At 38.7% G+C, this 14,142-nt stretch overlaps 2 protein-coding genes across 2 annotated transcripts in view; both read left to right on the top strand.

Annotated features, from left to right (window-relative positions):
* The first annotated feature begins 1,275 nt into the window (after window positions 1-1,275).
* On the top strand, window positions 1,276-8,016 carry LOC107708374 (molybdenum cofactor sulfurase-like). Its single transcript, XM_016512572.1, has 12 exons — window positions 1,276-1,541; window positions 1,630-1,706; window positions 1,795-1,994; window positions 2,707-2,823; window positions 3,121-3,516; window positions 3,625-3,787; window positions 4,187-4,271; window positions 4,468-4,592; window positions 7,124-7,226; window positions 7,388-7,529; window positions 7,620-7,724; window positions 7,852-8,016. Exons 1-12 carry the CDS (start codon window positions 1,276-1,278, stop codon window positions 7,966-7,968), a joined length of 1,896 nt encoding a protein of 631 aa, XP_016368058.1. The 3' UTR covers window positions 7,969-8,016.
* A 1,278-nt stretch (window positions 8,017-9,294) lies between these two features.
* LOC107708439 (annexin A11-like) overlaps window positions 9,295-14,142 on the top strand; it is an 18,244-nt gene continuing 13,396 nt past the window's right edge. Inside the window, exons 1-3 of the mRNA XM_016512669.1 lie at window positions 9,295-9,417; window positions 9,544-9,679; window positions 13,004-13,231. Of these exons, the coding sequence (XP_016368155.1) occupies window positions 13,012-13,231 (220 nt within the window). The 5' untranslated portion in view covers window positions 9,295-9,417; window positions 9,544-9,679; window positions 13,004-13,011. The remainder of the gene's footprint in view (window positions 9,418-9,543; window positions 9,680-13,003; window positions 13,232-14,142) is intronic.

Below are 14,142 nucleotides of genomic sequence, written 5' to 3' on the forward strand. Positions count from 1 at the left end.
ACTAAAACTAAAATTAATAAAGCTAAATAGAAATATTAAATTAATGAATAATATGAATTTATAAAATATAAAAATAAAATATATAAAAAACTAAAGATGACAAGCAAAACTGCTAAAAACTGAAACTATCATTGAAATGAAACTAAAAATATAAAAATAAAAGCTTATTCAAAATATGAATAAATGCTGTAATAGTACATAAATAACACTGCAAGAAGAAAGCAAAACATAAACGGGGGAAGGAACAAAAAGATTTGAAACATACAAGAAAACTAGCCTGAATTGAGGCTTTAGCTTTAGTAATATTTTAAGTAGTATTATAAGTAGTTTAATAATGTTTTGTTCAAGATCTGATATGATAAGATTTGTTATGATATATAGATGAAGAGCCAAGATTAGATAAGTTAAGATAAGGTAGCTCTTTGTTTTGAACCCCTGCAGGATACTGGAACATTTCAATACATGTCCTGAAGAGTACTCAGTGATTTTCACATCAGGATGTACCGCAGCACTGAAATTAGTGGCTGACACTTTCCCCTGGAAGGCCGTGTCAAATGAGGGGCCAGGAAGTCAGTTCTGCTACCTCACTGACAACCACACCTCTGTGGTGGGCATTCGCGGTGTGACCGCACTCCAGGGAGTTGGCACAGTTTCTGTTCTGCCTCACGAAGTGGAAACGAGAGCGAGAAAACCCCAGACACAGACAAATGGAGAGGAGGAGTGCTCTGTACCTCATCTTTTCTGTTATCCTGCCCAGAGTAACTTCTCAGGCAGAAAGTATCCTCTGAGCTATGTGAAGGGAATTCAGTCTCAGCAGCTCTATCCAGCATGTGAGCACCGCGGTCGATGGTTTGTTCTCCTCGACGCTGCCTGTTTTGTAAGCTGCTCACCTCTGGATCTAAGCCAATATCCCGCGCTGAGGAGACGTTCACAGGTTCCTCGTTCTCTTTTTAAGGTGTTACATACCTTGATCATGCAGGGACAACGCTATTTCCTGAATCTCAGATTAAAGGATTTTATGATGATATATCTAGGAATGTTTATGGTGAGTTCCTTCATATGCATTGTTTTTATGCACAACTTAATAATATCAAAATCGTAATTTGCTCTAAATCGTAACATACTTTTCTTTGTCAGGCAATCCTCACAGTCATAATCCCAGCAGTAGACTGACACATGACACTGTGGAAAGTGTCAGATACAGGTAAGGACTTTAGCACCATCTGGCCTGTCAGTGAGTCATAGCATAGAAACATGTATTATCGTTTAAATGTAATGTATGAGCACCGCGGTCGATGGTTTGTTCTCCTCGACGCTGCCTGTTTTGTAAGCTGCTCACCTCTGGATCTAAGCCAATATCCCGCTGATTTTGTGCCGATATCTTTCTACAAAATGTTCGGCTTCCCGACTGGACTCGGAGCCTTGCTGGTGAGGAATGAGGCTGCTGAGGTCTTGAGAAAAACCTACTTTGGAGGAGGGACAGCAGCGGCTTATCTTGTGGCAGAGAACTATTTTGTACCAAAGCCAAATGTAGTCAGCAGGTATGACATTACAGGAAGAATTTGACCTTTAATTGTTGGCAAGCAGGCTACCTGTCATAATTTGTTTAACGTGTAATTACTTTATCAGGTTTGAGGATGGCACAATCTCCTTCCTTGACATCATTTCTCTCCATCATGGTTTTGAAACACTTCAGAAACTTACAGGTTCAGAAGTGTTTGGTTTACGTCTTGAACATGATTATGATTCACATTGTTATGACTTGCATTAAAAGTGGATGATTTTGATTTTCAGGCGGTATGCTGAACATTCAGCTTCACACATTTGGTCTAGCTCGCTACACCTACATTGTCCTCTCGTGCCTGCGTCATAGCAATGGAAAACCTGTGGCTCAGATCCACTATGATAATGACTTTCAGAATATTGCTGAACAGGGTGCAATCCTCAACTTCAGCCTACTGGACTGTCATGGACGAACAGTAGGATATTCTCAGGTCAGTCAGGAACTGCCATGTTACATTTACATTTACATTTAGACATTTAGCAGACGCTTTTATCCAAAGCGACTTACAATTGGGGGATACATAAAGCGATTCTTCTTAAAAGAGGCAAACAGATACAGGAAGTGCTTGTAATACCAAGTTTTTAGACATTGTTCAAATAAGTACACGCTAGAAAGAGAAGGAATAGATAAAGAGAGAATTTTTTTTTTTTTTACGATGATGAAGTCAAGTAGCTTCGAAAGAGATGAGTTTTCAGCTGTCGCTTGAAAATGGTCAGGGATTCAGCATTCCGGATAGGGGTGGGAAGATCATTCCACCAGCCAGGAACGGTGAACGAGAATGTTCTGGAAAGTGATTTTGAACCTCTCTGTGATGGTACCACTAGACGTCGCTCACTAGCGGATCTCAGACTTCTGGAGGGGATGTAGATTCGTAGTAGGGAGTGGAAGTAGGCGGGTGCTGAGCCTGTGGCTGTTCTATATGCAAGCATCAATGTCTTGAACTTGATTCGAGCCGCAACCGGTAGCCAATTTTGAATGAATTGTCCTCAAATTCATTTTAACAACCTGTAAAAATAAGTATATTTATAAACAAAAATTACAAATGTGAAATATGTTCAAATAATAAAGGAAATGTAAGAATTAGAACATGTTTATTACTGAATGTCTTTGCTTATTGTTGTTTGTTTGTTTGTTTTTGACAGGTGGACAAAATGGCCAGTCTCTTCAACATTCATATCCGCACAGGCTGTTTCTGCAACACGGGAGCCTGCCAACATTATCTGGTTATCAGCAACCAAAATGTGAGGAGTAATTTGCATGTAAGTGAATTTTCGCCAGTACAAACTTTGATGTTTGCTAGAAAGACAGTTGGACAAATGGACAAGTGGACGGACAGAAAGATTGACAGGCAGATGGACAGACGGATGGATGGATGGATGGATGGATAGATAGATAGATAGTTGTACCGATACACAGATGGATGGATGGATGGACAGACGGACGGACGGACGGACGGATAGATAGATAGATAGATAGATAGATATCTGACTGACAGAAATTGAAAGAAAGAAATAAAAGGATTTTGAAATAATTGTTAATAAACGGTTCCTTTCAAGGCCGGTCACATCTGTGGAGACAACATTGATCTGATTGAGGGACGTCCCACAGGATCCATTCGTGTGTCTTTTGGATATATGTCTAGTTTTGAGGACTGTCGGAACTTTCTTCGGTTTGTTGTGAACTGTTTTGTGGACAAACCACTAATCCTGGACCAAAAGAGACTAATCAAGCTAAAGTCAGCTGAACCGATGGAGTCTGCAGCATCTTATGACCTACCATCAAAACCAAATGGCCAACTAGGGCATGAGAATGGACAAGTTATCACTCCTTCACCTGAGAGAATAACACCATCTGGAGACACTGTGTCAAAAGAAGGAAAGAAGAACAATGGCAGTAGCCATACATTAACAAATCTCTTCATCTATCCTGTCAAATCATGCGCATCATTTGAGGTACAGAAAGCTGTTTTGTAATCCTTCTGTGTTGACAATGAAAAGCAGGTTGATGTTATGATACCAGTTTTCATGGCAAGTACTCTGTTGTTGTGATTGACCTAACAGGTGACAGAGTGGCCACTGGGACCACAGGGTTTGTTGTATGACCGTTTGTGGATGGTTGTGAATGAGAATGGAGTTTGTTTGAGCCAAAAAAGGGAGCCAAAGCTGTGTCTCATCCGTCCTGTCATCTGTCTGGCCTCTAACACACTGCAGCTGCAGGTCTCAGGTCAGAGCGCTTCAAAGCACATCACAACTGCAGACATCTCATGAGATTTATGTAAATAAAATACACCTTTTAAGAGCCTAAATATTTAGTAGAAAGGGCCTTTTCAAGTATTGTTGAAGTGCCATAGTGCATTGATAAAATCAGACGATACCATGGCACCTTTTTGGATGTGGAAAAAGATACTATAAAACAAACCACATTTTTATTTTACAAGAGTAGTGCTCAAAAAAACTGAGCTTTGTTTTTTGTTTTTGTTCATGTCTGTCATTATGTGGTCAAAGTTCAGATTATTAATGATATTTATTCTTTAGTAATGTATTCTAATGTATTCGATGCTAAGCTAAAATAATGTATTCTCTCCAATAATATGCTCAAGTAATGTATTCTCTCCTGTCTCAGGCATGGAGGCAGTCACTGTTCCCTTGGAGACCAGTCTAACGAATTCAGATCTAAGAACATCCCAAAGCAAAGTTTGTGGTGACAGGTATGAAGATAAAACACAAGCCCACCAAAAAAAAAAAAAGTTATTTTATATCATTGCATTGGGCAGACATTTGTTGAGCTTAAAATTTATAAACAGTTTCATGTGTTTGAACCTCATCTACAATGGTTTTGTGGCTTAATACTGAAGCTTAATATGAATATTGCTGTAGCTTCAAATGAATCTGTCTTTGGTGTAGGGTACAGACAGTGGATTGTGGAGAGGAAGTTTCAGCCTGGCTTTCTGAGTTTCTGGGGAAAACTTGTCATCTTATAAGGCAAAGGCCTGAATTCCTGCGTGATATGAAATTTGGGCGAGCAAAAGGTAAAATACAGCATTTGTATTTGGATTGATTGTTTATGTTAAATAAACATTTTTCCTCATGCTAGAAATGTCTGAGACGTCAGAGCTGATAGCCTCGTGACATATAGCAGAGTTCGAGTCTCAGCTCGCGGACCTTTCCCGATTCCCTCCCCCCCTCTCTCTCCCACTTCACTTCCTGTTAACATACTGTCCTATAAAAATAAAGGCAAAAACGCCAAAAATAAACCTTAATAAATCAATATTTAAGATATAAATAGTAATAAAGACATTTAATAATATTCTTTTGAGACCAAATGATCAGGGGTGCATTTCCCGAAACCTTCATAATGATATGTCGTTCTTAAGTTATACCTTAAGCTGAACCTTAACGTTAACCCGTGTTTCCCGAAACTTTTTTAGTTAAAGGGGTCATATGATGCTTTTTTAAAGATCATTATTTTGTGTATTTGGTGTAACAGAATATGTTGACATGCTTTAATGTTCAAAAAACACATTATTTTTCAAATACTGTACATTATTGTAGGTCCTCTATGCCCCGCCTCTCTCAAACGCTTTGTTTTCTACAAAGTCCCTCCTTCTGACAAGCGCAGTCTGCTCTGATTGGCCAGCTGACCCAGTGCATTGTGATTGGCCGAACACCCGCAAGCACTCGTTGGAAATGTAACGCCCCTTACCATAATCGCGAGCTTCATCTTTCAAAATAAATGTAAAGACAGTAAATAATGTCGTTAGTTTTACCATCAGTTGAAGCCCGAAAGGGGAACAGAGTCGCTTGACAGACACAGTGATGAAGCTGGTATGTGTTTGCAGTACACAAGCCACGGTTAAGACAGCTGACTCGCTCTCTCTCTCTCGGTCTCTCTCTCTCTCTCTCACACACACGCATGCGCGCGTGCACACACACACGATGCGCAAAACTCCGCATTTGAACAGTCAATAGCAAATACTTAAACTAATAACAAAACATACTTACAGTAGCTGATTCAGAAGTGCCAGATTGTCATAGCAAAGTCAGAATTACCTCCTCTCCTAGGTTCACGAAACGGTCGTCCATAAAATGCATTGCTGTTCTGTTGTAAGTGATCTTAATGATTCCTAAATGCATCTACTTTCGGAAGGCCAAGTAAAGTGCTTTTGCTTTCGCCTAGAAACACACAGCGTCTCCCTGACATGGCTGCTTCAACACTAACTGCGGTTACTGAAACCACGCCTTCTTTCTTTGCGTGCACATTTGAGCGGCATTACGCAGATATTTTCACATAGTGAGGTAGATATGTGGGGGCGTGTTAGAACGAGCCGTTTTAGGGGGGCGTGGCAGAGTCTTAACTTTGATAAGTAATATCTCTTTGGTTTTGAGACTTTAGTCTTTGCAACTTCAGGGATCTTATCTATGCACAATCAGCTTGTAACACTCCAAAGAGAAAGGAAAACTTGAAATCGCATCATATGACCCCTTTAAGTCTGGACCACTCTTAGCTATACATTATCACTGTTGACACTTCACTCCACTAGTGGCCACCACGTTGCAAAAGTGGTGTTTGGTCAAACTATGGCAGTGATACAGCGAATAGTTGTGCTAAATCAAAGACGCCGCTGTCCCCGGAGTCATTTAGTGTGTGTGCACTATGTCATCCGTGAAAACTTTAGTCCCCTGGCTACCATGTCTGAAGCTGCAATTCTAAGATGCGGATGGATATGGTCTGTGGATGGATATGGGCTGAGTAAGACATCTATGTGGTGGTGCATTCACTCAGTCACGAACATCCTGCTCCGTCATGCCACAGATTATATCCATATGCCTTCCTCCAGGCACAAGGTGATGGAGGCGCATCAAGGCTTCCATGTCATTGCTGGTACCCTGCGAGTAATAGGCCTTGTTTCGCGTCTTGCGCTTTTATTGAGTAGATCATCCGATGATGGAAATTAGTGATTTACACCAATAATGTGATGTGGCTGCTGGGCAATCAACCCTGGTTGTGGAGTGAATGAAGACACTATGGCAAATATATTATGATAATATAAATGACCCTTTCAAATGCCAGTGAACTGAAGGCATACTGCCAGTTAGTGTAGCGGGTTGAGGCATGATACGTTTGGGCATTGAAGTTGAAGGTCCACGCACTCATTTTGAAATTATATAAAATATCTAAGGTTGGATTTAGTTTGCAATTTGGATTATATTTATAAGATCCCATGAGCCCTGAAAAATGCAATTTCAACTATTTCTGAAGTGCTTCTTTTATAAAGAACGCCACTTCCTTACTTTCTCCCCTGCATAGAGTGAATAATCGATTCTCGAGCTATCGATATCAACCAATTCAGCACCAGAGCCATGGACAGTTTAGTTAAGGTATACCTTTAGAGTCTTCGTAGCATGCTGAGACAACATTATCGGGAAACGCACACCAGAGGTGTGCTGTGCACATTATATACTGTAGCTCTGCATTTGTACTGTATGTCAATTATTTCATTTGTTTGTGTACGTCCCTATAATGGCAAGCAATTTACCTTAATGATGTCTTCATGTCCAGCGGGGGACTGTGGTGCCACTGCTCTCTCTCTAGTGAACGAGGCACAGTTTCTGCTTATTAACAGAGCCAGTGTGTCTTTTCTGCAAGAACACATTGCCAACAGGTATAGTAATGCCAGCAGCAACTGACCAATACAGTACCTTCTTCTTCAAGAAAGTGCTGTTTAGTCTGTCTTTTTAAAATTCTGTCAACCAGTACTCTACGAATATATAGTATATGTCTTCATTATTTTGGGATGTTTTTGTTATATTTGGTATGTTAAAGATATGATAGTGTGAATGAAGGAACATGGCACGACATGGAGCAGCTCATTCAGCGTTTTAGGGCAAATCTGGTCATCTCAGGACAGGAGGCATTTTCAGAGGACGGCTGGTCTCACTTGACAATAGGAGACACACAGTTTCAGGTTAGTGGAAACAGCTGATGTAATAGACACAGTCATAATCAGCCAGAATTTAAACAGATGCACGGGTCTTTTCTTGATGTTTTGTTTAAGGTGATTGGGAGATGTGGCCGCTGTCAGATGATTGGAGTTGATCAGAAATCAGCCACTAGGACCCAGGAACCCCTTCGGTCTCTTTCTGAATGCAGAAGTGGACAGGTCTGTAAAAACAAAACTCCTTATTCTTGTTTTCTTCCTTTGATTGCTTTTACAAGAAGGCAGAAATGATATTTCCAGAATATGAAAATTACATTACTTCTCTTTTCTCCTCTGCTCTTGTTCTTAGGTGACTTTTGGTGTTTACTTGGCTCACCAGACAGCAAGGAACACCACTGCTGTCCTCATCTTATCCGTAGGCGCCTGTGTTATTCCACGAATATCAGAATCTACTGAGAAACCTTAGAATTATTTTGTCATTTTTGTTTGATTTTTAAATGAACAAATGAATGTAAATGTATTGTAAATATTTCATACACTTTGAACAGACTTTATGCATTTTTCTAATTCAATATGAAATATATTACATTTTTGTGTCTTGTAAACATGCTATTTAGCCATAGGAGCTAAAAAAATCCACCATTTCCACAGTTTAAAAAATACAGCCTTTTCTTAGATATCAGATTATGTTAGACTTGCATCACTGCTGTGATTACTTGAGGAAGTACACGCTTTCTTCTACAGAACATTTCCTCAATATAATTATCATGCAGTCTCCTTGCAGAGGATGTAGCAATGATTGCATATTTAGAAGAGGCCTGAAATGGATGTGGTCTGTCAAAATTGTAGTAATTATTTTAACTAATTAATCAACGCCATAGGGTACATGTAGGAAGTATAAAGTTGTGAAAGTATTTTTAATCTGAGTTAAACCATGAGAGTGAAATAAATCTTACATCACAGGCTCTAAAAGTGAATTGATGTGCTATTTTGAGGAAATAACAATGGCACATAGTCAAAATACTGAACTCATATTGAGGAAAAAGTTCTCAGCCTTTAATAACTGGGCTTATTTACTTCATTATGTTGGTAAATGATGATCAGTTTAGGTTAGGCTCCTTGTATATATACACCTTGTATATATATATACACACACACACACACACACACAATAATCAAAAATTTCCCGACAGGCTAAAATCACAAAAACAGCCTTATCAAACAGGAGTACAAAATATTATAATAAATTATATTTATCTACTAAATCCAACAAAATTCCTTATTTTTTTATTCTTATTATTTGACAGCTTTTTAGATATTGTACCAAAGAATTCTTAAAGACTACAAACGAGGGAGACTTAAAAATCTATATTTGTGTAAATATTTAACTAGTAAACAACAACAACAAATACCATTAATCAAGTACTATTAATCAAACCTATATTCTTCTTCATCGTTCCCATATTTAATACTGTATCTACAAAGGACAAGTTCAGAACAGCTATCTTTTTCTCAGATAACCAGCTCTGCACTCTATACGAAAAGCCACGAGAGAACCCTCAAGCAAAAATGTGCCATGTATTCTCAGTAGTAGAGTTTAAAAAAAATCACACTTTCAACATTAAATCGAACACTTATGAACTCGCGTTTTCCTAAATACTGTAAACACACGCGTACACGGACGTCATACGCACGCACAGATGGGCGTGACTGACTTTAGGGCGTGTTCTGCTTGGGCAAACTTCCATATTTAGATCCACCCAGTGGTTTTGTGACTTGTGCTAGAATATATCACATATCCATTGTATTAAATATTAAAAAACAACAACAGCAGCAGCAGAAAAACACACAGCCTACAAGAAACGGAGATCTTAAAGAGACTACAACGCATTTCATACAGCTGCTCTTTTAAACGGTAACTACACCCCACAGTAGGTTGGGTCATATTTGACAGACTTATGGAAAGATTACGATAGTCATTCCTTTATTACCAAACAACGTGAGTCATGGTGTACGAAAGAATCACATGTTTTGTATTTAGTTAAAGATTGTTTGGTGTGACACAGTCATGGAAAGAATGAGTCCCACCCACCTCATTAAATATTACGCTGCGTGTCTCACGCTCGAGCGCAGAGGTACTCTCTGTACCTAGGAAGTGACGGGCCGCGGCTTAAACTGTAAGTAACATACGCTTTTACATTATATATGCGCTCTGTTTGACGTTTTAAAGTATTAAAATAGTAATAAAGCTGTTGAGTGCGCTGTTACGCAGAAGTTTATGCGCTTTCTGCTCTGTAATTCCTGCAAGAATACGACTGCGTTATTTGAAGCTCACGTAAGCCTTCTCCACCCATAATACTGTGCATTAAATGTCCGTTTGCACATTTGTCGCTGATCTTCGCTTCGCACATTTAAGGATCCAGCACAGTTCAGTTCTGTGGTATAGTAATGTTTATGGGGAGATAACCTGTTTTATTGTGACTGAACATTTCGTCTTTTATACAGTTGCGATAGGAAACCCAAACGCGGTAACTGTTCTGTGGGATAAAGTGCAAGTTTGGATATATTTGTTGATATAATGTATACAATGTGAAGTATAAGATGTTCTCTTGTTATTCTAAGTAAATAGTTTTACTTCTATTATATTTAATAATGCTATATTATGAATATATCATATATATAGAGAGAGAGAGAGAACAATATTATGCAAACTTAAAGTTAACTGAACTGTACAGATTACTATATAGTTAACTTTAAATTAGCATAATATAGTATTGTGTTCTCTCTCAATTAATAATTGGTGGACTTTTGCTTTCTTTAAGACCCCTGCTTTATAGAAAGTAACACTTCTACAGGTATTGGTGTTGTGATGGTTTCAAGTGTGAAGTCAAGGCCTGTTGAGAAACTAACTTGTTTTGCATAGAGCTGTTTTGACATTCTAATGTAGGACATTCACATTCTTCAAAAATTAGGCCTAACAAAAGCCCTTTTTTCTGCCCTGAGCAATGCATACTTGTATAGGCCCATCTGAAATCAACATCTTATCCATCAATTAGGGATGCACCGGTGTCGGGCCCGATACTGAGCTCCTGTCGCACTCGTACTCGTTAAAATGCCCCGATACCAAACGTCGATACCACACAGCATGTGATAAGTGCCATATTCAAACAAAGAAACACCAACAACAGAGAGCAGAACAGAGTTATTAGAGATTAAGGATGTCTACGAAGTATGTTTAGATTGCATCATATGTTGAGGTGTGGTGCTTTTTATCTCTAAAAGTCTGTTTATACTGCCCCTTTCCTCTGTACAAATAATGTGTTTTATGGCAGGTGAGGTGCTATGGCAAACAGCTCCCACACTAAGTAAAGGTGATAAGACTGTATGCGGAGCGTATTTTACTTTCAAATACACAGTATTAGTTTCCATGACCAGTGACCACATATAGAGCATGAACACAGGCTAAATAATACTATGTAGCTGTTTATTTGTAAGTTCACAAAATATGGACATCTCTCAATGCATCAAGGTTCAGTGAGCAATATTATAAAAGCCCTGTTTTTTTTTCATATCTTATCTGCTCCTATCATGTTATCCATATCATTTGTAGCCCATGTACTATATTTTCTAACCCTATTGCAGATAACATTGCCTTTCTGCACTGCCTCAATAATCAGATATTTAGCAAAGATAAAAGCCAGCTGTTCTATCCATCGGTTGTTGATTAGTTGGATTGAAGGGTTTTGTAGGAAAAAGGGGGCGGGGTTTAAGCAGACAAATCATTGCAGAAGTCTGGCATTTGTCACCAGATAGAAGTCTTTTGTTTCACTGGAAGATTTAGTCATGACATTTTTATTAAACATTAAAAATGAAATAAGATAGATAGATAGATAGATAGATATACACCAATGAAATGTTCACATAAGATCAGTAGCATACATTTTGAAAATTATTTTTATTTCGTATCGTTAAGTTGAAAACACGTTTACTTGTGGCATCTACAAAAGCATACACCATCATTTAGAAACCTCAGAGCTCATGGGCAGTCTTACGTTAGTTTAATATGTTATCACTAAAAATCAATTTCCCGAAGGAAAAAAATACTTTTACTTCCTGAACATTACTGTAGTCTGTCTTGAATTAGTTTTATGTAATGTGTTTCCATGGTTTGTACCACATGGGAACTCTTTAGTTAGACACACTGAAAAAAAAAAGAGGGCTTGATTTTGAGAGCATAGCCACTACTTTCCATTCAGGTCAGAAAAAAGAACACAGAGAGAATTAAGCTTTTTTTTTTCTTTTCTTTTTTTAAACACAAATAAATGCAAAACTTCTGTATACAAAATTGAAAGAAACTATATTGTTTTGTTAGTTGACCTATGTTGTAATAGACTTCATGCTAGATTTTGGCAGACTAAAGGTAAATGTTGCTTTATTTAGCAGAGGAACATCTCACTCTCAACATCTCAAGTCAGGTGTTAAACACAGCAGAAAGGTGTCAGTTTTGACTGTTGTCACCCATCTAGACTGAAAGAAAATGGGTGATGTTTTTCTACAGTAGAACATGCTTGCAAAACTATTTGAAAAAATGCACCCATGAACTACTTCATTAAAACCAAATCAACTCCAGCAATATCACTATACTGACCATTCACACAACTTTATCAAACTTTTTTGTGCATTGATAAAGCACAGCATTATTTACAGCTATAAATATATATTATTTAGTGATGTTTTTAACATCATGTATCCATCTAAATAGAGCACTATACAGACATGGCATATTTTTGTAGGCCAACCCCGGAATTGGAGTTTGGATTATTGCAGAAAATAAGCTCTGTGACCAACAAAAGTTTTATGATTCTTACACATTTTGTTCATCAAGATATTCTTCACAAACGTTATGAAGCCTAAATACAATCAGCAGAAGTAAAAGCTAAATTTAGGTTATAAACAAACTACACCATGTTCGCATGACTTCAACATCACCATCACTAAGCATTCAACAACCCTTTCAATCTTTATTTTAAATCTACAAGTTGGAAAGATTGCGTTAGAATAGTTTCATTGTGTATAAACACATGGCTGTAAAAGTGGACTAGTGAGGCCGTAAAACCGGACTAGGGATAACCTCTGTAGTCCCATTTAGCCACTTGTTAGCAACCAACTTTTTCAAGACCGTTTTTCAAGTCCATCAGTTCTCCAAACTGTTTACTCTGTTGGGTCGTGGGAATGTTGGAGCCGATCCTAGAGTCTCGGAGTGCAGGTTTTCAAGTCATGTAAAAGCTTAAAAAAAATCAAAAATGGGGTATCACTTGACCGTTACATTGACTTCAGATGAACTGGAAGCATCTGATGCATTTGCGTTTGTTAAAGAAATTACAGTTCCCAACTGAACTAAACGTTGAAATAATTTTTTACATTTCTGTTTCTGCAATCCAGGCTTGTGAAGGTTTACTCAATATACAATTTTGCAACCCATACTTTTTTTTCAATTTCAGGCAGGACAATGAGTTATCCAGGCTATCCTCCCCAGCCCGGCTATCCTCCTCAGGCCGGTGGATACCCACCCCAACCAGGGGCGTATCCTCCAGCTGCAGGAGGTTACCCCCCTCAGCCTGGGATGTACCCCCCACAGGCGGGTGGATACCCTCCCCAACCTGGTGCTTACCCGCCCCAGCCAGGTGCCTATCCTGGCCAGCCGGGGCCATATCCTGCTGTGCCTTCAGGTGAGCAACTGTACCACCAGGAAACTGCACGTAGCAGGGTGTTACCTGGTAGATGATTTCCATATGTGTGCATTGTACTGCCTTACATCATACTTTATGCAGTTTGTATTTGAAATGTTTGTTTTATTTTAGACATAAACTCAGTGGACAAACCAACTTTGTTTTGTGGCGCTTTCACTGAACAGTGATGAATAGTGATGTTGAAACGGTAATGTGGAATTTTTAGGTAAAGCCAGTGGAAAAAAAGTGAGTGAGTGAATGAATGCATAGTGAGTGACTGAATGCATAGTGAGTTAGAAACGCTAGCTAGTTTCTAAAATTGTCTTGCACTGACAAACATTCATTTGGAGGCTCTTCTTTTGCACCAGAGGTCACGTGGATTACATTACTGAATGTTCTGTTGGAAGGAAACCATTGACTTGTTGACTAGCTGGTCACACATTTTCCATAATCGGCTTGCTTTAGCTATTTTGCCACACCAAAATGTGCTGTTTGGTGTGTATACATGCTAGCACTTTTGACCTTGCTTTGTTTTACTTATAAGTCGGGATGAAACGATTAACCGCGAGCCGGTTGAAAATCGATTCAAATATGTGACGATTCAAATCGTTTGAGATGCTAAACAAGTCGGGATTCATTTAGGTGTAGGAGTTTATATGAATGCATGTCTGAGGGGAACTTACTGTCTTTAGAAAAGTTTAGATGGTATTTTTTCTTTTCATCTTGCCTCTGTATAATGCATATTAAAGTTCATAAGTGCAGCGCTGCTTTGTGCAGCGGAAACCAAGGAAACGCTTTAAGCGCCACCTGCTGGCAGAGAGTGAATCTGCATCTCATTCAGCTCCTCTGTTTCATGCAGATATTTTTATTTATAGTTTCACAAAACTGAAGTCAAACCATTATGTTTTTGC

This window comes from Sinocyclocheilus rhinocerous, unplaced genomic scaffold (genome assembly GCF_001515625.1).
Source record: "Sinocyclocheilus rhinocerous isolate Xijiao unplaced genomic scaffold, SAMN03320098_v1.1 scaffold295, whole genome shotgun sequence".
NCBI lineage: Eukaryota > Metazoa > Chordata > Actinopteri > Cypriniformes > Cyprinidae > Sinocyclocheilus > Sinocyclocheilus rhinocerous.